This window comes from Marmota monax, unplaced genomic scaffold (assembly GCF_021218885.2).
Source record: "Marmota monax isolate L192 unplaced genomic scaffold, Marmota_monax_Labrador192_F-V1.1 WCK01_AAM20220418_F8-fsc00001, whole genome shotgun sequence".
NCBI classification, from domain to species: Eukaryota; Metazoa; Chordata; class Mammalia; order Rodentia; family Sciuridae; genus Marmota; species Marmota monax.
The window spans coordinates 46,615,749-46,639,978 of NW_026693777.1; the positions used below are offsets into that span (position 1 = coordinate 46,615,749).

The 24,230-nt window shown below is 33.5% G+C and overlaps 1 protein-coding gene across 9 annotated transcripts; it reads left to right on the forward strand.

Moving 5' to 3' along the window:
* The first annotated feature begins 6,350 nt into the window (after nucleotides 1-6,350).
* On the forward strand, nucleotides 6,351-23,427 carry Terb2 (telomere repeat binding bouquet formation protein 2). 9 transcript variants are annotated; one of them, XM_046461195.2, is made up of 8 exons: nucleotides 6,389-6,438; nucleotides 6,550-6,631; nucleotides 7,251-7,383; nucleotides 7,480-7,619; nucleotides 9,940-10,001; nucleotides 12,811-12,884; nucleotides 20,209-20,297; nucleotides 22,156-23,427. In XM_046461195.2, the coding sequence occupies exons 3-8, from the start codon at nucleotides 7,349-7,351 to the stop codon at nucleotides 22,296-22,298; spliced, it is 543 nt and encodes a 180-aa protein (XP_046317151.1). In that variant the 5' UTR covers nucleotides 6,389-6,438; nucleotides 6,550-6,631; nucleotides 7,251-7,348; the 3' UTR covers nucleotides 22,299-23,427. The 9 variants fall into 9 exon arrangements, 7 of the variants coding, with proteins under 7 accessions (XP_046317145.1, XP_046317146.1, XP_046317148.1 ...); XM_046461193.2 differs by having other exon boundaries at nucleotides 6,400-6,438; nucleotides 7,096-7,383; XM_046461189.2 differs by lacking the exon at nucleotides 7,251-7,383 and having other exon boundaries at nucleotides 6,351-6,438; nucleotides 6,550-6,691.
* Nucleotides 23,428-24,230: the final 803 nt, after the last annotated feature.

Genomic DNA, 24,230 nt, shown 5'->3' on the forward strand with positions numbered 1-24,230 from the left:
ACTTTATATACAACCAGAGTTATGAAAAATGTGCTCTATATGTGTAATATGAATTGTAATGCATTCTGCTGTCATATATAAAAAAATCAATTAAAAAAAGAAGAAAATGGATGTTCTTTTTTTTTTTTTTTTTCAAATGACCAGGGGACTAACAACAGACTGTAGGTAAACACATATGTTCCACTATTTGTAGGTATTTACCTTAATACTTTCTCTGACACAACCCCAGCTCTCTAGCATTTGTCTTAATATTGATGACCCACATTTATTTTCCCACAGTTTTTCAGATGATTGGTTATTCTGTACTGAATAATTTGATCAATCCCTTTACATAGAACCCAGAATGCAACTAAAGGCATAATTCTTACTAATTAGTATAAACTGTAAAACACCAATATGTGACTCCTTGCTGGAAACAGACTGTGTTTTACTTTTCATAGCATTCACAAGAATACTGTTCACAAGGACTATGTTATACATTGTATCTCAGGCTACAAGAGATGAAGCTGAGAACAATGATAACATCTTTCATGATGCAGAAGGTAAAAGAGGTCCCAGTCAATGTGTTAGGATTCGCTTAAGTGAGAACGTCAAAAGAGAATTGCTTGGGCCTATAGTTGTGGCTCAGTGGTAGTGCACTTTCCTACCATGTGTGAGGCACTGGGTTTGATCCTCACACCACATAAAAAGAAAAAATAAACAAATAAAATAAAGGTTAAAGAGAGAGAGAGAGAGAGAGAGAGAGAGAGACAGAATGCCTCACACTTTTCTTGAAATAACTGGGCTTTTAGAAAAACAATAATAATGTAATTGTACAGTTGTATAACATAGTTGAGATACAGAAGAAGAAAAAGCCAACGAAAGTGCAGTACCAGATAGTTCCAGGGAAAGAGAGGATCTGGATAAATTAATTTTCCAGATGGGTAACGATGGCTTATTTAAGGTCAAAATATTTATCTACTTTAGATAAAATCTTCCAAAATTGCTGTATTTTCTTATCTCAAAAATTTACAATTTAGCTGGGTGCAATGGTACACGCCTATAATCCCAGCAGCTCAGGAGGCTGAGGCAGGAGGATGGTGAGTTCAAAGCCAGCCTCATCAATGTTGAGGTGCTTAGCAACTCAGTGAGACCCCGTTTCTAAATAGAATACTGGGCTGGGGATGTGGCTCAGTGGCTGAGTGCCCCTGAGTTCAATCCCCAATACCCCCAGAAAAATTTACAATTTAAAATACACACTGAAGAGTACAGGTAATGCATATGTAATGTACAGTTTTTAGAGAATAAAACAAAAATATTCAATTCCTGATGATGGAAAAAGAATAGTAACAAAATCTTTGAAGGCCTCTCTATGCCTTTTTAACCCTGAGGTATCCACTATGTTTTTTTTTTTTTTTTTTTTTTAGTTGTGTATGGACTCAATGCCTTTATTCTTTTTTTTTTTAATTTATTTTTTAGTTTTAGGTGGACACAATATCTTTATTTTATTTTTATGTGGTGCTGAGGATCGAACCCAGTGCCCCATGCATGCTAGGCGAGCACTCTACCACTGGGCCACAAACCCAGCCCTGCTTTATTCTTTTTTATGTGGTGCTACGATTGACCCAGTGCCTCACACTTGGCAGGCAAGTGCTTTACCACTGAGCTACAATTCCAGCTCCTCTACTACATTTTGTGTCAGCTTTTTTTTTCTTTTTAAAAACAATTTATAGTAAGTAGCTCAGTGTCATACATTGCTAGTGGGACTGCAAATTGGTGCAGCCAATATGGAAAGCAATATGGAGATTCCTTGGAAAACTGGGAATGGAACCACCATTTGACCCAGCTATTCCTCTTCTCCGACTATACTCAAAAGACCTAAAAACGGCATACTACAGGGACACAGCCACATCAATTTTTATAGCAGCACAATTCACAATAGCTAAACTGTGGACCCAACCTAGATGCCCTTCAGTGGATGAATAAAAAAGTGGCATATATACACAATAGAATTTTACTCAGCAATAAAAGACAATAAAATCATGGCATTTGTAGGTAAATGGATGGCATTGGAGAAGATAATGCTAAGTGAAGTTAGCCAATCCCAAAAAACAAATGTCAAATGTTTTTTCTGATATAAGGAGGCTGATTCATAGTGGGGTAGGGAGGGGGAGCATGGGAGGAATAGAGGAACTCTAGATAGGGCAGAGGGGTGGGAGGGAAATGGAAGGGGCAGGGGATTAGCAAGGATGGTGGAATGTGATAGACATCATTATCCAAAGTACATGTATGAAGACACAAATTGGTGTCAACATACTTTATATACAAACAGAGAAATGAAAAATTGTGCTGTATATGTATAATAACAATTGTAATGCATTCTGCTGTCAGAATTTTTTTTATTGATTAAAAAATCAATAAAAAAGACAAAAAAAAGAAGCAAAGTAGCTCAGTGGCAGAACACCTACTTAGCATGCCCAAGGCCCTTCCAATCCCCAGAACCACAAAAAATTAAATAAATAAAAATAATTTGTTCACTATTGAATTTTTTCTATACTCAGGATACTACAGGTATAAAATATGGTTTCATTTTTCCTCTTTTTTGAACTCAAAAATGAATGGAATCATGCTGTATGTTTTCCTTGTCTTTTATAAAATTTGAAATTATGTTGCATAGTAGCTCCCTACCTCTCATTCATGGTTTCACCTGCCATGGTTTTAGTTACCCATGGTCAACTGTGGTCTGAAAAATATATATATATACACACACACACACACACACACACACATATATATGTGTGTGTGTGTGTGTGTGTGTGTGTAGATAGATAGATAGATAGATAGATAGATTTTTTTTTTTTTTTTTTTTAGTACTGGGGATTGAACTCAGGGGCATTCAACCACTGAACCACATCCCCAGGCCTAACAGGGTCTCAGTGGGTTGCTTAGCACTTCACTTTTGCTGAGGCTGATTTTGAACTCAAAATCCTCCTCTCTCAGGTGTGTGTGTCACTGTACCCGGCTACAAATTAAGAAGCTTTTAATTGATAACCTTGTTTGAAGTCTTAAACTTTTACTTTTTTTGGTGGTACTGGGGATCAAACTCAGGACTTTGCATATGCTAGGCAAGTGCACTACCACTGAGCTATATCCCTCCCGGTCTGAAAATATTAAGGGAAAATTACGGACAAAGTAATTCTTTTTTTATTTTTATTTGTTGTGTTTAGACATACATGACAGTATAGTATATTATGACATATTATACATACATGGAGTACAACCCATTCCAATTAGGATCTCATTCTTGTGTTTGTATATAATGTGGAGTTACACAGTTGTGTATTCATTTATGAGCAAAGGAAAGTTATGTCTGATTGATTCTACTGTCTTTTGTATTCCCATGCCCCCTTTCTTCCTTTCATTCCCCTTTGTCTAATCCAATGAACACCTATTCTTCCCCTCCCTACCTCCCTTGTTGTGAGTTAGCATCCACATATCAGAGAGAACATTGGCCTAATTTCATTCTTCTTTATGGCTGATTAATATTCCATTGTGTGTATATGTCACATTTTCTTTATCCATTCATCTGTTGAAGGGCACCTCGATTGGTTCTATAGGTTGGCTATTATGAATTGAGCTGCTATAAACATTGATGTGACTACATATGCAATTCTTAAGTATAAAATTACAGTTTAGTGATGAAATCTTGTGTCCTCCTCTATCCAGAGTAGCATATCCACACTATATATACTACCCACTTTATACTAGTTGAGAGAAAAACTATTCATATAACTTTAATTACAGTATATTTTTATAATTATTCCATTTTATTATTGGTGTTATTAATCAACTTGCCTAATTTATAAATTAAACTATATCACAGTCATGTATGTATAGAAAAAAACAATATATACAGTGTTCAGTACTATCTATGATTTCTGGTACCAATTGTGATGTTGGAAAGTATCTCCTTGTTGATAAGGGGGACTACTGTATTTCACTGTATGAAAATACAGCAATTTAAATATCTAATCTTCTGTGGATGGATGAATAGTTGTTTCCATTTTTTCCCTTTTGTTACATTTCCATAAACATTCTGGTATATGTGTACTGGTATATATGTGCATTAGTGCAAGAGTTTCTCTAGGTGTATATCTGATGAAGGCTGACTCATAGGGTGCATATATCTTTAAGTAATGCTGAATTGTTAAGGTGATGGTGTAGATTTACATTTTCATTGGCAGTGGAAATTTCTATGAATCTATGTCTTTGCCAATTCAGTTTTTACTAATAAGGTGGGTACATTATCTCTTCTTGGTTGTAGTCCACATTTCCCTAACTACCATTGTGTTTGCCCATTTTTCTATTGGGTTGTTAAGCTTTCTTTTTGATTCATAGTTTTATTTACATATTCTGGATACTAATTCTTTGCACACAGGTATCTTCCCCCATTTATTGCCTTTTATATTCATTAATTATGGTGACTTCATTATGTATCTTTATATAATTATGGTGACTTCTATTATGCATCATTTTTTCTGTCATGGTTAATACTTGTTGTGTCTTGTTTTAAAAATCCTCCTCTTTCTTGGGGCCAGAAAGATCTCCCCTGTTCTATTCTATATGTTTTAAAGTTTGCCTTTAATATTTGTTTAACAAATTAAAAAGTAATAACAAGTATATATTTGCATGTCCCTAACAACATAACTTCAAAATATATAAGGCAAAGGTTTACAGACAGTACAAGAAATTGATAAATCCACAGTAAAGGGGAGGATCTTTACATGGATTTCTCAGTAATTAACAGAAAGTCAGACAATAAAATTAACAAACTTGACCCAATTAGCATACATAAAACACTGTAACCAATATCCTAGAACATCCAACAACTTAGAACATTCTTTTTAAACATACACAAGACACTGATCATATAATTATAATGAAAATGTAAACAAATTTCAAAGGATTAATTCACATAAACCAAACCAGACGCTGTAGCACACACAAATTATTCTAGCTACTTGGGAGGATGAGGCAGGATTGCAAATTTGAGGGCAACCTGGATAACTTAATGAGATCCTGCCTCAAAACAAAAAATAAAAAGCGCTGAAGATGTAGCTCAGTGGCAGAGCCTTGCTTATCATATATGAGGCCCTGGGTTTGATCCCTAGTACCAAAAAACAACAACAAAGCAATAACCCACCACGAACAGCCTATTTATATTTTTTCTTTTTATTTAATACATTTAAATCATAAATCAAAACAAGATAATTAGAAAATGTATTTGGAAATTTTAAAATATTTCAAATAATTTGTGAGTCAAAAAAATTCATAATGGAAATCTGAAAATATTTTGAACTGAGCATAAATAAGAAATGACATCTCATAAATGTGTGGCTCATAGTTTAAGAGGAAACTTATAACCTTACACGCATATATTAGAAAACTAAAGGATAAAAACCAACCAGCTAGGTTGGGGTTGTAGCTCACTTGCCTGGCACATGTGAGGCAATCCTCAGCACCACATAAAAATTAATGTATTGTGTCTATCTACAACTAAAAGAATTAAAACAAAACCATCTGTTTCAAGAAATTAGAAAAAGAGTAGCAATGTAAAATCAAGAAAAGTATATAATAATTATATAGAACTGAAATTGATACAGAAATGAAATATGTAAGGAGAATGTCAACAAAACCAGAAGTTCTTAGAAAAAGCTAATAAAATTGACAAACCTCTGATGAGATTAGGAAATAAAAAAAGAAGATAAAAATAATATAAAAAACGAACAAAAAAATCATGCCTACAGAGCTTGCAGACATTAAAAAAGATAAGAAGAGATTTTAGGATAACTTTCTATCAATGATTTTGAAATTTTTGTTAAAGGGATCCAACATCAGAAAACCAAAACTGACATAATGTGAGGGAGAACTAACTGTAAGAGGAAAAACACATATTTTCAGAAAACTGGAAATTTGAGCGCTGGTGCTATTTGACTGTATTAAAGAAAAAAATTTAAAGTTGTGGTAATAGTATTGCGGCTTTTTTTTTTTTAAGTCTTCTTCATCTTTTGAGATACAAAGTGAAACACTTATAAATGAGATGATAAATGAGTTTTGCTTCAGAATAATACTGGATGCCGCAGAACTTGAGCCGTTGCCTGCAAGAAGCGCAATACTTGATCAACACTTAGTGTTTAAAACTTACCAGCGACTGCAACCTTCCGCCCGCTCCCTTACCTCAGCTGTCGGGTACTGAACTCCCGGTGGCGCTCACTTCAGGCCCGTCCCGCCCTTTGCTCTTGGGAACCAATCATCGAGCTCAGCTGGGGACCTGGGACCAATCAGCGATCTCAGCTCCGGCCCCTTCCCCAGGTCCTCGAGGAAGAGGCAGCGCCATGTTTCAAGGGCAGCGCGGTTGGTTTAGCGGTAGCGTCAGCCGAGAGCTGAGGCAGTTCTGGGGTAGGAAGATGGGTGCAGGAGGTGCTTGAGGCGGGGAGAGGAGCACCTCTCCTCCTGATGCCTCGGTCCTAGCGTGCCTGCTGGGCTTATCCTGTGCTTTTGTCTCCACAGTGGCCGAAGGGGGGACAGTCAGCGACTCGCGGGCGGCAGACTTCTTGTTCAGCTGTGACGCCTCGCACCCAGACACCCTGAGGTACCTGAGAGCCGCCTGGAAGTGCCTCTTGTCACGACGAGCCCAGAGTCAGGGATGGAGGTTGCAGCCCGCTAATAAATATATATGATAGAGGGAGACTGGAAACAGTTTTAGATGTAACTGTTTTTCATCCTCAAGGCCCTTGTCCATTTGACTGGACCGGACCGTCACAATAGCTTTCTAAGAGCTTCCGTTGCTTGGAATCTGTCCTCCAAAATCTCCTTTCCCGTTGCTCCCACATTATGTTTGTAAAGCAGAGATCTGCTCACGGGCCTCCCCACTTTTATTCCCCTTCTCCCTTGCTGATTACCTACAGATTTAGATTTTTAGCTAGAGCCCACCTTGTTTATTTCCCAGTTTCTCCCTCATTCCTTCCATAAGACCAGTCTAAGGTGTCACTGTGCCTTCGTGTTTGTCATTCTTTTTTCTCTAATGCCCTTCCTCTTCTTTCCACCTTTTTACAGATCTAGGAAGGATGTTGCTTTCTATATGTGAAGGCTTCCCTGACTGCCTGCCCATACCCTACCTCAGAATTAACTAAGTTCTTTACAGCAAAGACTATGGGTAAAATTTGCAGGCTGCTGGCTCTCAATCCACTGTTTTTTGTCCCGTTAAACAGCATCATCTGAGGTCAAGTTTCTAAATTTATATAATAATTGATGACTTCTCTAAAGCTGAGATTTGTCTAGATGTAGGCCCCCAAATAAGCAATATGCCATGTTTTTCTTCTTTGTCAGGAGGAAAAAAAAAATGTAAGTCTGTCTTCTATTGTTTTATTATTTCTTTTGAAAGGTTGAATACATTCTCCTTTATTTTATAATCTAAGTGATTTCCTTTCTTTCTCTTAGAATATATGAAAGCCTTGATTACATAGAAGATAATGCTACAGTTTTTCATGCCTACTATCTCTCTGCAGTAGCCAATGCTGAAATTAAAAACTCGGTGGCTTTAGGTCATTTCATTCTTCCTCCTTCATGTCTACAAAAAGGTTAGCAAAGATCCTTCAACCAATCTCTGTTAGCCAAATCCAGCTAATTCCTGCTAGACAGCCAAATTCAACTTACCTTTGTTCTCAGATATTTTTGTTTCGTATCACATAATATAAATGGAAAAACCATGGACTTCAGATGAGATTGCCATGAGTATCTATCCTGGCTTCATTTATCATTCATACATTCACTGAGCATCTCCTATATGCCAGGTTCCAATGCAGAAACAGGGATTCTGTGGTGAATAAGGCAGATACAGATCTTGTTCTCAAATGCTCATTGACTAGAATCCAACGCTTATTAGTTTTGGGATCCTTGACAAGTTATTAAATTTTTCCCAAGTTGTTTTGAAGATAAAATGAGATAATTTATTAAGGTATATGATGTGGTGAGCATTTAATATTGTCTTCTTTGCTAGTTTTGAATCTTTTCATTATGTTTCTGAATTTTTAAAAGATTCGTTATGAAAATAAACTCATATTTGAATTTTTCTATGCTTTCTTTATGCTTTTGTTTCAACCCATTTTTATTTCAACACATTTATTTCAACAACCCTTTGATGTAGGAATGGCAAATAAATAAAGTATTTCTGAAATGTTTTCTTTCAGGTTGCCCTGCTTGGAATACCCTTTCTTTTTTGAGTTAACTTTAATATCCCATTTTTTAATAGGTCTTGCATTATTGCCAACTCTTGACCTACATATTACCCAGTAGATATGTGTCTATCTCTGGAAAGACAAATTGAAAGCTGTTTGCAAATTCCCACTGTGGACAGTATTAAAATAAAAGCAGGATGGGGTTGTAGCTCAATGGAAGAGCCTTGCCTAATACCTGTGAGGTACTGGGTTTGATCTTCAGAACCACTTAAAAAATAAAGTTATTATGTCTATGTACAACTAAAAATATTAAAAAACAAAAGCAAAACAAATTTTTAAAGTTCAGACATTTTCATAGAAGAGCATTTAGAAATTCCAAAGATTGGCTTCTTCTATACTTGCTGTCCTACTTAGACCTAATTATAACTTATATTCCCAAATCATTACAAATGCTTATACAAATAATGACTAAATAGATTTATTCAAAAACTATTTGTATCAATTAGTGAATACCCAATAAAGAATTTATATTGTGGAATGACTGTCTAATCTGATATAAAATGATCACTTCTATTCTGTCTTTGAAATTAGCATATTAACATGTTCTTAAATTTTTAAAGATGTGTTTTTAAAAAAATTCTACTAAAAAAAAAAGTATACATATTTATCTACTTGAGTATGGTCTACTGGAAGTGTGAGATGTGAATGTGAACCAGATGTGAATTTTAAGTATTTTAGTAGCCACATTAAAAAGAAAAATAAATAGGTGAAATTAATTTTAAGAATGTATTTATATGTATTTACATTTTTAAGAGTATATTTTATTTAGCCTAACATATCCAAAATGTTGAGGTCTCAATATATAATCAATATAAAATTATTGACATAATGTATTCTTTTTTTGATCCTTCAAAAATTTGATCTTCAAAATCCAATGTTACTTTATACTTACAGCACATCTCAATTTGTAGTAGTCATACATGTTAAATCCTTAGTTCCTATATTTAGCAAGTTGCTATCATACTGGACAGCAAATGTCTACCTTTTTGTTCTCTAGTGGGCTACTTTGGAAACTTTTGAGACTTATTGAAATTATTGAGATTATTGAGGATGATAACGAAGTCCTTTGACATACTGAGTATTGTAAATTTCTGCCTATTAGATATATTTTTTAATCTTTTCCTTTAATAAATTAATTCTTGAGAATCTCTGCTCTACAAACTCCACAATTTTATACTTTTAATTTTGACTAGACAGTCATTCTCTTTAATAACATTTGACCTAATAGAGATGCTAACAACTAATGAACAAATATATTCCAGTAGAAAAACAAACAAAAAAACTACAACAATGATTCTCAAAATGCATTGAAATCATTTGGGGAGTTTGTTACAAAATTTCTGAGCTGCCCCTTAATGATCTGAAATCAATATGAATCACAATGTGAGTATTTTAGGTGAGTTTGATACCAGGAAATAAGGCTGACCTAAAAATTTCAGACTTCATGCAAAATTCAGAAGTTACTTTTTAAAAAATATATATTTTTTATTTTAGCTGTAGTTGAGCACAACATCTTTATTTTATTTATTTATGTTTATGTGGTGCTGAGGATCGAACCCAGAGCCTTGCATGTTCAAGACGAGTGCTCTACTGCTAAACCACAACCCCAGCCCCCAGAAGTAACTTTAAAAAAATAGTATTGGACTTGTTTTTCTCACCACAGAAATAAGAAGAAAAATTGGTAGTTTTATTTGGGAACAAGACCAGGATTTTCTGATAGAAAAGGTAAGATTACATTAAAGTAGTTGATTAGAATCTGCAGTATCTAAATTTTCTTAAAGCAGTGTAATTTTAAAAATGTTTACTTGTGATATGTTAGCACTTATGAGCCAGATTAAGGAATTTAAAGGGTTTAATTTCATTGAATATTATGTGGTTTGACTTTTTTATAATAGCACATTGTTAAAATTGAGGTAGTTTGTAAAAATAAAACTATTAACATAAGAAGTTTGAAAATTTTCTTCAATCAGTAGTATCAAGATAACAATAGGTGCATGGTATTTTTACCAGTTCCTCACTGCTGGTATCAATTCTGATTTATTAATTGCTGTGTTGTATCATTTGTTGAATGTTTTGAGTACCACTCTTCAATAACTGTGCATAATACTGCTTTTTAGTTTTTGCCATCCTGCCTCAAATTTACCTTTTGACTTCAAAATCTTTATGCAGTTGCTAACTTTGGATAATTTGAGCATAGGAAAGAATAATGACAATAATAAATTATGATACATTAAATAAAAAAGAATCCTTTAGTCCATAATGATACTCCAAAAACAGAAAAAGAAAAAGGACAAAAGGAAGACAAGGGAGGAAGAAAGGAAGAATGGGTAGAAAGAAGGAATGAAAGAAATGCTGGGATAAGGAACATTTTCATTACAGAATAATAATAGCTAAAAAATACAGGAGGGATGACAGCAGAGAAAAATCCTGATTTTATAGCCTCAAGCTAATAATCAATCTAGGCAAGGGTCATTAAATGATGCTAAAACCGTGATCTCAAATTGTCATCCACAGATTACTTATTAATTTTAAAGGCAAGCAATGAATCTTTTAAATGGACATATCTGGAAGATAATACCTTATCAAGTTCAGCATCACCAATATTGGAATAACCTCTCATTATGTTCAATCTGGTGTGATTTAAGTATACAGTATTAGTTGTGTAGCATTCTTGTTCAAAGCATTTAATCTGAATCTAATTCAGGGTTAATCAAACAAATCCAGAATATGCATTATATACTATGAGTCAACTAACTGACCTGGACTCTTTACACAGTCATAAAAAAACAAAAAAGGCAAGAAGACTGTTCTAGATTGATCCAACAACCAAATGTGATATTTAAACCTCAATTGGCTTTTGTATTTAAATTTTTTTAAATTTTAATATGACAACAGAATGCATTACAATTCATATTACACATATAAAGCACAACTTTTCATATCTCTGGTTCTACACAAAGTAGAGTCACATCCTTCGTGTCTTCATACATGTACTTAGGCTGGATTTTGTATTTTTGAAAACAACAACAGGAAGGTTATAAAAGACATCTTGAGAGCAATTGCAAAAATTTTTTGATGGACTAAAAAAAAAATAATATCAAATTACTATTAATTTTCTTAAGTATGATAATAATATTGCAAAGATAAAATAATACATTTTTAAAGAAAATTAATATTAGGAACTGAGGAATGTAAATGTCACAATTTCTACCAATTTTTATCCAATGGTCCAGCTAAAATATGAAAAAGAGAGGGTACTCAGTGTGGCAAAAATCTAAGTCTAGATGAAAGGTATGTAGTACTTATTGTACTATTTTTAAAGTTTTTGGTAAGTTAAAATTTTTTCACAATAAAAAGTTAGGAATAAAATCTTTATAATTTGCCCAAAGCCAAGTGATTGACTTATATATTTTGCCGCAGTCTGGCTGGGCACAAAATAACCCAGCCTCCACGAGGCACTTGTAGGTTCAAACAGGAACTCCTTTATTGCCTGAACTCCACCGGCACTCCACACGCACTCCCCGGGAACTCTCTCCGCCCTCTCCGGGGCTCCTCCGCACAGGAACTCAAGGGGAACTCTGCGAGAACTCAAAAGTAGCGGGCACCCGAGGCAACAGGAGCCGCCCTATTGCCTGACAGCAAGGGTCTATATACAACTGAATACACAGCCTGTTTCAATCCAGCATCATCCAGTCACAGCAATTATACACAGCTTAACTTAATTATCATCATCTTAATGGCTCGCTGGAGTCACCTTTCAACCACTCCTTCTGGCAAAGTGCCATGCGCCATCCCGACTCAATTGTGGCTCTCAACAATATTTCATATTCCTTTTATTAATTTTTTTTCTCAAACTGTCATCATCTGAAAATAATAGTTCTTTCAGTTTCTTTGGCTAGGAAGTAATAGTATGTTGTACTAAAGATGAAAATACCCAATCTTTGACTTGTTTCCAAGAAGATGAGTGAAGATGGAATGGTTATTATTGGACAAAGTATTGAGTAACAGATTCATAGAGCTTAAAATAACCTTAAAGATCATTAATTTTTAGTTTTACAAATAAAAAACTTATTACAAATTAAAAAAAAACTATTGCAAATAAGAAAACAGAAAGAGAAGACCTGTTTTAGTTCACATAACCATATGTTAGCAAAGTGGAACCAAATTTCTTGGCTTCAACCCAATCCAATGTTTTTACAGCTAAAAACAGTATAACATGCTTCATTGGCTGTTGACTAGAAATTATATCATTATAAAGGATTTTGTCAATTCTTTGAAAGTATTGATCAATTTTGCCAATTAAAATGATTAAAACAGAGAACATATAAGTAAAATATACTTCTTGAAATATATGTATGTATATATATATGTATATGTACATATATGTGTGTGTGTATTCAAGAGTGATATATATATATATATATATATATATATATATATATATAAATAAATTTTTTTCTTTTTTTAAAAAAAGTACTGATTGAATCATTGGTGTGCTGAATTTTAAAAATGTGATTTCTTTTGCTATCTGCAGCCTGAGGAAATAGCATCAAATAAAATAAAAATCAGTGAACTAGCAACAGAGAACAAAAAAGAATTATCCAAAAGGTATTGAATTTATATACTTCACTGATACTCAATTCAATCTTTGAGCAGTAATTGTGTTTCTATTTAATTTTCACAGTCTTCCTATGAGATTGGTATTGTCATCATTACCATTCCTATTTACAGAAAATTAGATAATTTTCCCAAAGTTTTAAGTGGGGTAGAAGTAAGATTTGCACTGGGTCAGCTTAATTCCAGAGCACCTATGTTTAGCTACTCTGCTATACTATTCTTGCAGAAAGGAAACAAAGATTTTATGAAAGTTAAAATAACAGTTACATTAATATTACTTTTAAGTTAGTAGGGATTGAACCCCAGGCCTCATATATGTTAGGTAGGTGATCTAAGCTATTTCCCCAGCAATTTTTATATTTTATATTGAGATAGGGTCTTCCTAAATTGCTCAGATTGACCTTGAACTTGGATTCTCCCACCTCAGCTATTTTAGCCTTCCTATTTTAGCTGAGATTACAAGCATGCACCACCACATCCAGCAGTTACATTACTATTTAAATGAAAATACACTAAATATTAGCAGTACTTTGAAAGCTGTGAGTGATTTCCCTCCCTTCTTTCCAAATTGTTTATAATATGGTGACTTCAACTTAAGAAATCAATTTTTTTTAATTTTTATTGTTGGTTGTTCAAAACATTACATAGTTCTTGATATATCATATTTCACACTTTGATTCAAGTGGGTTATGAACTCCTATTTTTACCCCATATACAGATTGCAGAATCACATCAGTTACACATCCATTGATTTACATATTGCCATACTAGTGTCTGTTGTATTCTGCTGCCTTTCCTATCCTCTACTATCCCCCCTCCCCTCCCCTCCCCTCCCCTCTTCTCTCTCTACCCCCTCTACTGTCATTCATTTCTCCCCCTTGTATTATTTTTCCCTTTCCCCTCACTTCCTCTTGTATGTAATTTTGTATAACCCTGAGGGTCTCCTTCCATTTCCATGCAATTTCCCTTCTCTCTCCCACCTCTCATCCCTGTTTAATGTTAATCTTCTTCTCATGCTCTTCGTCCCTACTCTGTTCTTAGTTACTCTCCTTATATCAAAGAAGACATTTGGCATTTTTTTTTTTTAGGGTTTGGCTAGCTTCACTTAGCATAATCTGCTCTAATGCCATCCATTTCCCTGCAAATTCTATGATTTTGTCATTTTTTAATGCAGAGTAATACTCCATTGTGTATAAATGCCACATTTTTTTTATCCATTCGTCTATTGAAGGGCATCTAGGTTGGTTCCACAGTCTTGCTATTGTGAATTGTGCTGCTATGAACATCGATGTAGCAGTGTCCCTGTAGCATGCTCTTTTTAGGTCTTTAGGGAATAGACCGAGAAGGGGAATAGCTGGGTCAAATGGTGGTTCCATTCCCAGCTTTCCAAGAAATCTCCATACTGCTTTCCAAATTGGCTGCACCAATTTGCAGTCCCACCAGCAATGTACAAGTGTACCCTTTTCCCCACATCCTCGCCAGCACTTGTTGTTGTTTGACTTCATAATGGCTGCCAATCTTACTGGAGTGAGATGGTATCTTAGGGTGGTTTTGATTTGCATTTCTCTGACTGCTAGAGATGGTGAGCATTTTTTCATGTACTTGTTGATTGATTGTATGTCCTCCTCTGAGAAGTGTCTGTTCAGGTCCTTGGCCCATTTGTTGATTGGGTTATTTGTTATCTTATTGTCTAATTTTTTGAGTTCTTTGTATACTCTGGATATTAGGGCTCTATCTGAAGTGTGAGGAGTAAAGATTTGTTCCCAGGGTGTAGGCTCCCTATTTACCTCTCTTATTGTTTCTTTTGTTGAGAAAAAACTTTTTAGTTTGAGTAAGTCCCATTTGTTGATTCTAGTTATTAACTCTTGTGCTATGGGTGTCCTATTGAGGAATTTGGAGCCCGACCCCACAGTATGTAGATCGTAGCCAACTTTTTCTTCTATCAGACGCCATGTCTCTGATTTGATATCAAGCTCCTTGATCCATTTTGAGTTAACTTTTGTGCATGGCGAGAGAAAGGGATTCAGTTTCATTTTGTTGCATATGGATTTCCAGTTTTCGCAGCACCATTTGTTGAAGATGCTATCCTTCTCCATTGCATGCTTTTAGCCCCTTTATCAAATATAAGATAGTTCTAGTTTTGTGGATTGGTTTCTGTGTCCTCTATTCTGTACCATTGGTCCACCCGCCTGTTTTGGTACCAGTACCATGCTGTTTTTGTTACTATTGCTCTGTAGTATAGTTTGAAGTCTGGTATCGCTATACCGCCTGATTCACACTTCCTGCTTAGCATTGTTTTTGCTATTCTGGGTCTTTTATTTTTCCATATGAATTTCATGATTGCTTTCTCTATTTCTACAAGAAATGCCGTTGGGATTTTGATTGGCATTGCATTGAACCTATAGAGAACTTTGGGTAATATCGCCATTTTGATGATGTTAGTTCTGCCTGTCCATGAACAGGGTATATTTTTCCATCTTCTAAGATCTTCTTCTATTTCTCTCTTTAGGGTTCTGTAGTTTTCATTGTATAAGTCTTTCACCTCTTTTGTTAGGTTGATTCCCAAGTATTTTATTTTTTTTTTTGAGGATATTGTGAATGGAGTGGTTGTCCTCATTTCCATTTCAGAGGATTTGTCACTGATATACAGGAATGCCTTTGATTTATGCGTGTTGATTTTATATCCTGCCACTTTGCTGAATTCATTTATTAGCTCTAATAGTTTCTTTGTAGACCCTTTTGGGTCTGCTAGGTATAGAATCATGTCATCTGCAAATAGTGATAATTTAAGTTCTTCTTTTCCTATTTTTATGCCTTTAATTTCTTTCGTCTGTCTAATTGCTCTGGCCAGTGTTTTGAGAACTATGTTGAACAGAAGTGGTGAGAGAGGGCATCCCTGTCTTGTTCCAGATTTTAGAGGGAATGCCTTCAATTTTTCTCCATTCAGAATGATGCTAGCCTGAGGCTTAGCATAGATTGCTTTTACAATATTGAGGTATGTTCCTGTTATCCCTGGTTTAGTTTCTAGAGTTTTGAACATAAAGGGATGCTGTACTTTGTCAAATGCTTTTTCCACATCTATCGAGATGATCATATGGTTCTTATTTTTAAGTCTAAGAAATCAAATTTAAAAAGACAATCAAACATAGACTTACCAAATCTAGTACAAATCTGAGAGGCTCCATCAATGCAGACTTATTCATGATCTAGTCCTAATTCAATATTTTCCAATTCTGTGGTTTTCAAATACTCATGGGGAATATTATTTAAAAATCTGGTATTTTACTGCTGAAATAAAAATGATCAAATAGTAGTTTCTTTACATGAAACTTAATGGCTTAATTTATATATTTTTTCAATTTTAAGTTTTCTTCCCATTAATGTTCATTTTCTTAATATGCAAAGAAGTCTTATAAGTCTGGGGAAAATATGACCAATCCAATAACAAAAATTTAAAAAGGATATCAATTATGAATTATTATGAATTATGAATTATTATGAATTAGGTTGTTGTCTGCCTAGAGCCTTTTCTTTGTGAAACCACCAGAGGGTGCAGTATGAACATAAATAAAATATACCCTGAGCCTACCTATGAAGCCTTTATTTTATTGGAATACTATTAGTGATATTGAACACTTACTAAATGGGTAAACTCTTATTTAACACTTGATTAATACAAGATACTGGTGAGCTAAGCAGGTCACAGAATTTTATTTGATTCTCACAACTTTATGAGAGAGATAAATACTATTAGCCTCGTTTAAAACTGAGAAAATGGTTTCAAAGCTAATTTCTCCTGTTTCATTCAAGGAGTGGAATTGAATGTAAGGCCAAGTCTAGCTGATCCAGAGTCTATACTCTTAACCACTATGCCATTTTCCCTTCCCCAAATGTTTCCCAAATCTGAAACTTGCATAAGCTTTTATTTATTGTTTGTTTTGTTATTATAAATGTAATGCATATAATTTCCCAAAATAGGAAATATGGAAAAGAATAAAGAAAATTTGAATTATAATCAATGCCACCATTCATTAGTACCTTTCTTGCCAATTTTATACAAATATACGCAGTTTTAATAGAGTTGAGGTCATTCTGCATGGGTAGTTTGACTCTTGATTTTACATATAGTATTCTACAGGCAGCTCCCATATTGAAAATACTTATTGATATTATGATTTATAATGGCTGCATATGATATTTCATATTGTTTAACCATCTTTTTGTTAATTTTATTTTAATTATTCACAATTTGTCTCTTTTATGACAACTTCACAAACATCTTTTGAAAATAAATCTTGCTATATCTATTTGTATACTAAAAATATATATATAATTATTTGTAAATTAAAATAAAGCTAAAATAAATTTTGCTTTATTTTTTATAATTTTCTTATTGTAAATTCTCAGATATGAAATTTATGATATAGAGATATGAAAATAGATAGATAGATAGATAGATAGATAGATACTGGGGATTTAACTTAGGAGTGCTTTACTATTGAGCCATGTCCCCATCCCTTTTTATTTTATTTGACACAGGGTCTCAACTAAGTTGCTGAGGCTGGCCTTGAACTTTCGATCTCCTGCCTCAGCCTCCCAAGTTGCTTGGATTGCAGGCATGCACCAGCACGCCTGGCTGAGATATAATTATTTTTAAAGACCATGATGAATATTGCCAGTTGCTTCCCACAAAAGTACAAATTTAAACTAGTACCATTGTGGTCTCACCACATCTTTACCAGTATTGAGTATCAATAAGACGCCTTGTGCTAATTTAATAGATGAAAATGTCATCTTGTTTTAATTCACATCTTTCTTTGATTGCTAATTGGTTTGAACCTCTTCACATTTGTTTTTTAGCATTTTGAATTTCCTTTTCTGTGGCTTATGTTTAAACTTTCTCCATTTTTCTATTGAGGACCTTATTGTTTTTCTTATCAACTTGTCTTTTACAATAGCTATATTATTCTTTTGTCAATTTGATAAATTGTATCTTCGGTTTGTTGACTTGTACTTTTTTGGAGATGCTCATTTTTAGTTTCTACATCATTAATCACTATTCCTATCTTCTTCTGTTGCTTCTGTATTCAGAAAAGCCTTTCCAATTCAGAGATCAAATAGGTTTTAAATTCTGCAGATATTTATTTTGGTGTATAGTATGAGGTGAAGATCTAATTTTATTTTTGTTTTGCAAGTAACATTTCTTCCAGTTGTGATCTTCCTGTCTCAGCTGTCTCTTGAATAGCTGGTATTATAGGCATGAGCTACCAGGTCTGGCCTCCTCCAGTTTTTTAAAAAATAAATCTGTTTCCTACTTATGTGTGATTTCTCTTTGTCATGTTTTTTTTATATGTATGAAGATCTATTTTATTTATTTATTTTATATTATTGTGGTGTTGGGAATTGAACCCAGGGCCTTACATATGCTAGGCGAGTGCTTTACCATTGAGTTACACCCTTCACCATGAAGATCTATATTTAAACTATGTGTTTTATTCCATTAATATAATAGGTGCTAAATTAGATAACTTTATTTATGTATTTTAATACTTGACAAAGTATTAAAACCAAGACTCATTACTCCTTAAAAAAATAATTTTCTTAGCTATGTGCATTTACTTATTATTACTTTTTCTTTTTTTTTGGATGGTATATTTACATGGTTTGAAATCCAAGATATGTAAAAAGGGGTACTAGAAAAATATACTGACTACTAGAGAAGCAATCAATATTATCATATATATATTTATATATATGTTTGTGTGTGTGTGTGTGTGTATATATATATATATATATATATATATATATATATATATAAATAAATTAGCAAATTCATCTAAATTTCTTTCTTTCTCTACAAACACTGTTTTGCACCTTGTATTCTTTTTCACTCACAATGTATCTTGGAGGTGATTTCATATTACAACATAAAAAGCTTTTTCACTTTGTACAGTGTAATAATTCATTATATGATTTCACCATAGTTAACTAGTCTTCTATTTTAATAGACTTCTAGGTAATTTCTAATCTGCTATTAAAAACAGTGTTTTGGCACTGTTTGTAGTCATTTTGCATGTTTGCATATATCTGTAGGATAGTTTCTTAGAAGAAAAATTACTAGGTCAAAAGGCATGTACATTTGTATCTTTGATAGTTCTTATCAAATTGCCTTGAATAGAAGTTAAACCAATTTACATTTCTACTTTTGTATACAAAGAAGGTTTAGTCTCAGACTTTTCTGAGAACATGATTTTGTTTTATTTGAAGGATCTCATCTAAGTGATATATAGTTTCCATTGGAAGAACTTAATGAAATCTAAATTTTTTAAAAATTGAAAATAATACTTTTACTATTAATATAGTTTTATACTTTTAGGAAATAAATTTAATTAATGAAGTTAGGGACAACTCCATTTATTAATTATTCTTAATAACTAAGGTTTTAATTTTCCTACTATTTATTATCTATTGGATATATGTAGTCTAAGTATGATAAGTGCTGTTATTTGTTTAGTTAGCAAATAGGATATTTGCTGGTATATACCAGTAGTTCCAGAAGTTTGGAAGACTGAGGCAGGAGGATCACTTGATTCTAAAAGTTTAAGATTCGACTGGGTGATATAGTCATACCTCATCTCAAAAAAAAAAAAAAAAAAAGATATTTCAGTTGAAAACATTTCAGCTTTTATAAAATTAAAATAAGGGGTTGGGATTGTGGCTCAGTGGTAGAGTGTTTGCCTAGAATGTGTGAGGCACTGAGTTTGATCCTTAGCGCCACATAAAAATAAATAAATAAAATAAAGGTATTATGTCCATCACAACTAAAAAAAAAATTCTAAAAATTTAAAAACCTAATTATACAACATGACCACATAAACATGATTTTTTTTTTTTTTTTTGGTACCGGGAATTGAACCCAGGGGTGCTTAATCACTGAGCCATGTCCATAGCCCTCCCCATCTTTTTAAATATTTTCTTTAGAGACAAGGTCTCACTGAGTTGCTTAGGCCCTCAGCCTCCTGAGCCAGATTTAATTTTTGTAAACTGAAAACTCACTTCAAGAATCTTATTGTAGCTTATGGTCTTCCCAGATATTTTTTTTTAATTTGGTATTGTAAAGTGTGAAAATACTAGTAAATAGTGTCTATATTATTTGAATGCTGAATAACAAAGGTGCTGTAATCATTTAAAATAGAGTACTGTGTTTTCTTTTGCTGATACATATATTTTTAATTTAAAGGATTATTGAATGATTGTCAGGGATATATATAAAAATGTCATATATATATGGCTTACTGTATGTTTCACTTTACAGCATAGAAAAGAATTTTATAAGGACTCCAGTTGTAGAAAAGCAAATGTACTTCCCTCTTCAGAATTATCCAGTGAACAACATGGTAACAGGTGACTTAAAACTTAGAGTAAACCCAGCTAGAAAAGAAACAAGGAAATAGTGTTTAGAATAAAGCTGCTGTTGTACTTCAAATGCCTAATAAGTAAGAGCTCTAAATTATATGTGATAATGGAAGAGACATTGTCTACATATTAAATAAATTAACCTGCAAAATTAATCCAAGGATAGGTCTCATATTTTCTGTGCTAGAATAGTGGTCTCTAGGTAGAGTAAATAAATACATTCCCAACTTATGCTTGTTTTCAGGCATCAGTTTTGTTTGTTTGTTTGTTTTGTTTTGTTTTGTTTGCAGTCTGGGGATCAAACCCAGAGCCTTCGCGTGTTTGGCATCAGTTTGTATTTTCAAGTGTCCCAGTTTGGAATTATGTGGAAAACCCCAATAATAATTTTCTTTCAGGGTCTGATGAAACCTAGGCCCCTTTCTTTATCATGCTTGTGTGTAGGCATGTGTGTGTGTGCTTGCACACATACACACTACAGACTTTACACAAAATTTAAGGAGATTCAGAGATGCCCAGAAGTCTATTCAGAGATCACTCAGTCTCCTACCTGAGTGTTCCACAAAAAGAAAAGTCAGCTAACAAGTTGAACTTGAGAAGGTGATGAGAGGATAGAACTAATGGAACCAGTTGAAAAATGGCCACTGGTGTTTGAATGGTTTTGAGTGAGGCAGATATTTTCTTTCACATTTTTATTTGGTGCATTAGAGGTAGATATTTGTATACTTTTATCTGGGCAGTATTCGGTGAGGTTACTGATGGTTATTTTTAAAACAGCAATTTTATATGGTTGGATTCATAGTTAACTTATTAACTACAAATTTCTTATTTAAAACAATTAAAATAGGTATGGATTTAGATATCCTGTTGAGCTAGATGGTAGTGTTTTTTTAAATTCAATTATACTTATACCAAAATGTTTTCACTTTTTAAGTGTTTACTTTTAAGTTAGATTTCAATTTTAGTATAAATCACAAAATTTACATCACACATAAAATACAATCACTCAAATAGTAAGCGATTGCTATCAAGTTTTTGCTTTCGAGTCCTTAAGCTCTTTCCATTTGGGCTGGATTTCTTTTTTTGTTTTTTTATTTTGATAGTAATCTCTTTTTCAGATTATTATGACATCAAATTGCTCACACCCATAACTTTTCTTGACTGAGCAATAATGTCAATTTTCCCATTAAATTTTTTTTTAAATAAACCTTTCTTCCACTACTTTTTTTTAAAGAGAGAGAGAAGAGAGAGAGAGAGAGAGAGAGAGAGAGAGAGAGAGAGAGAAAGAGAGAACGAGAGAACGGCGGACACAACATCTTTGTATGTGGTGCTGAGGATCCAACCCGGGCCGCATTCATGCCAAGCAAGCGCGCTACCGCTTGAGCCACATCCCCAGCCCACCCCATTACATTTTCACAAAGACTGTTGTATTAGTGTTAGCAGTGCAGGAAAAGTTGTCTGTTCTAATAGGGAAGATATGCTGTTTGTGCTGTTGGTAGCTAGTTAAATAGATAGTTCTAAGTGACTATCCTTTAAATCAGTTATTCCCAGTTATTTTGGTTTAAATGCTTATATGTTCCAGTCCCAATCTGGACATGACACTGTTACTAGTCAAAATGACTTATCAAGTATCTATGTTTTAAAGGATGGTAGGAGGTTGGGGTGGGGGAGCTATGTTCCTGGTAATGACCAGGTTTTGTGGAGAATCTTCTCACTGGTATTATTTCTTTTAGTTCTTTCATCAGGTCACTTTTTAAAAATTATAACTTTAATAAATCAAAGACAATGAACAGCATAAAGTATGATAAGATTTCAAATGGAAGTTTATATGTATTTTCTTATTTTGTAGGTTATATATCAATTGATGCTATGAAGAAATTCCTTGGGGAGTTACATGACTTCATTCCTGGAAGCTCAGGATATTTGGCATATCATGTTCAAAATGAAATTAACATGTCTGCTATAAAAAACAAATTGAAGAGGAAGATTTGAGTTAAAATTTCTCTTGTATACTGGGTATTTATTTTCTATAAAATATTGTCAAAGATGTGCATAATTTAAATGCTGTCCTTTAGGTCTGAAGGATGGGGAAATGGGGATGAGTTCTTTTCTTTCTCAACATGTGTCTTTAGGAACTCCAGAATCCTTTTGATGCTGTGTTTGACATTTGGGTTAAATTTTTCCCCAGATGGTGTATGTTCACAAATTGAATTCACAGTTGTTATGGAGTGGTTGTTATTGAAACACACTTCTTCATAAGAAGCTTGCTCTCTCTCTCTCTCTCTCTCAAATGTACTTTTAATTTTAACATTTTATTATATTTTTTTCTATGTTCAATACTGTGAATGCTAAGTTTTATGACTCTGATTCTGATTATATTGATTTTTTTCGTGAACTAATATTTTAATTCATTCTTATGTGTGAATGGCTTCTGATAATAAATATATCAAAAGTGCATTAATATAGGCTATAAGTATTACGTCATCTGAGATGATCCTGCAAAGTACCTTAAAACCCTGTTATGGAAAGGATGGTAGATAACTTCAAGTCCAACTCCTTTACTATTTTTTTTTAATGACAAAATGAAGACCTTGAGAAGGGTGTCTTACCAGGGTGACTAAACGTGGGGGGGACTCACCCAAACTGGAACATGACTTTCTTAATTTTCCAGGCTAGTGCTTCCCACTCTTCTGCATGGCATGTGCTGTAGCCTCTGTGTCAGGTATTTCTGTGTTTTGTTTTTTGAGACACAGTCACTCTGTATTGCCCAGGCTAGCCTGGAACTTCTGGGCTCAAGTAATCCTTCTGACTCAGTCTTCCAAGTAACTGAGACTACAGGTGTGTACTACCACATTAGCTTCTCTGTGTCTCTTAAGTAAGTATTGAAATGTAGTGATATCAAGAATTTTTACTGACAGGATCATGCTATGACTCAAATTTTAAGATACAAAATTCTAACACCACTATTGGCATCAAATTTGAGATTTTTTTTTCCAATTTGGTAACGTTTCCTTATTTATATTCACATCTATGGCTGAGTCCTTATGAACTTGTAAATTTAAAATAACCACACTAAATCTTCTTTTTCTAAAACATATTAAACATTATCTCTCCTGAACAATCTTAAGTCACATTCTGTTGATTGTTTCTTACACAGAAATCAAGCTTGAGTTTAGATTTTAAATTAATTAGTAAGAGGATTACATAAATTTATACCAAGTTGTGTGCATTGGGATTTCTTGGAAGAGAGTATTAAGTATTTTCCCAACATATGCATGTGCTAATATAGTTAATAAAAACCTAAAACAAAACAGAAGTGTTTCCCAAATAAAAGTGATTAATTTTTAGAGGTATATAAAAAGCCAAATATAACATATATTCTTGAAATACTGATAGAAGGAATAAAATTAGTTGTCATACCTTTCAGAAAGTGAAAAAGCAGTATGATTTTTGTTGTTGCTTATATAAACTCTTTATTTGCCCCAGTATATCTGATGGATGTTGCCTCTGGCTCCTATCCACTTTTATTTCAGAACTCAAGACACATCTTGCAGATATGTCTTCTCTAATGCTTTCAACAATTATTCATAGTCATCTCTCATACTGTTTAAGTACTGTTAACTACCTAGCATGTAGTTTTCATTTCATCTTATTCTTTCATCCTTTGTGAACAGATTTTCTTTGTATCTTTTGATAGGATTTTATGCAATTAGGTAAGTTATGAGTGATTGACCAAGTCTGCTAATTATTTCTTTTTTAATTTTAATTTTTTATATATGACAATAGAATGCATTAAAATTCATATTACACATATAGAGCACAATTTTTCCATATCTCTGGTTATACACAAAGTAGAGTCACATTATTCATGTTTTTATACATGTACTTAGAGTAATGATGACCATCGCATTCTACTGTCTTTCC

Coding starts and splice junctions, on each gene's coding strand:
- Terb2 (XM_046461189.2), top strand. CDS start 6,375: ATGTTTCAAGGGCAGCGCGGTTGGTTTAGCGGTAGCGTCAGCCGAGAG. Junction 6,439..6,549: donor AGAGCTGAGGCAGTTCTGGG/GTAGGAAGATGG, acceptor TTGTCTCCACAG/TGGCCGAAGGGGGGACAGTC. Junction 20,298..22,155: donor AGTGAACAACATGGTAACAG/GTGACTTAAAAC, acceptor CTTATTTTGTAG/GTTATATATCAATTGATGCT.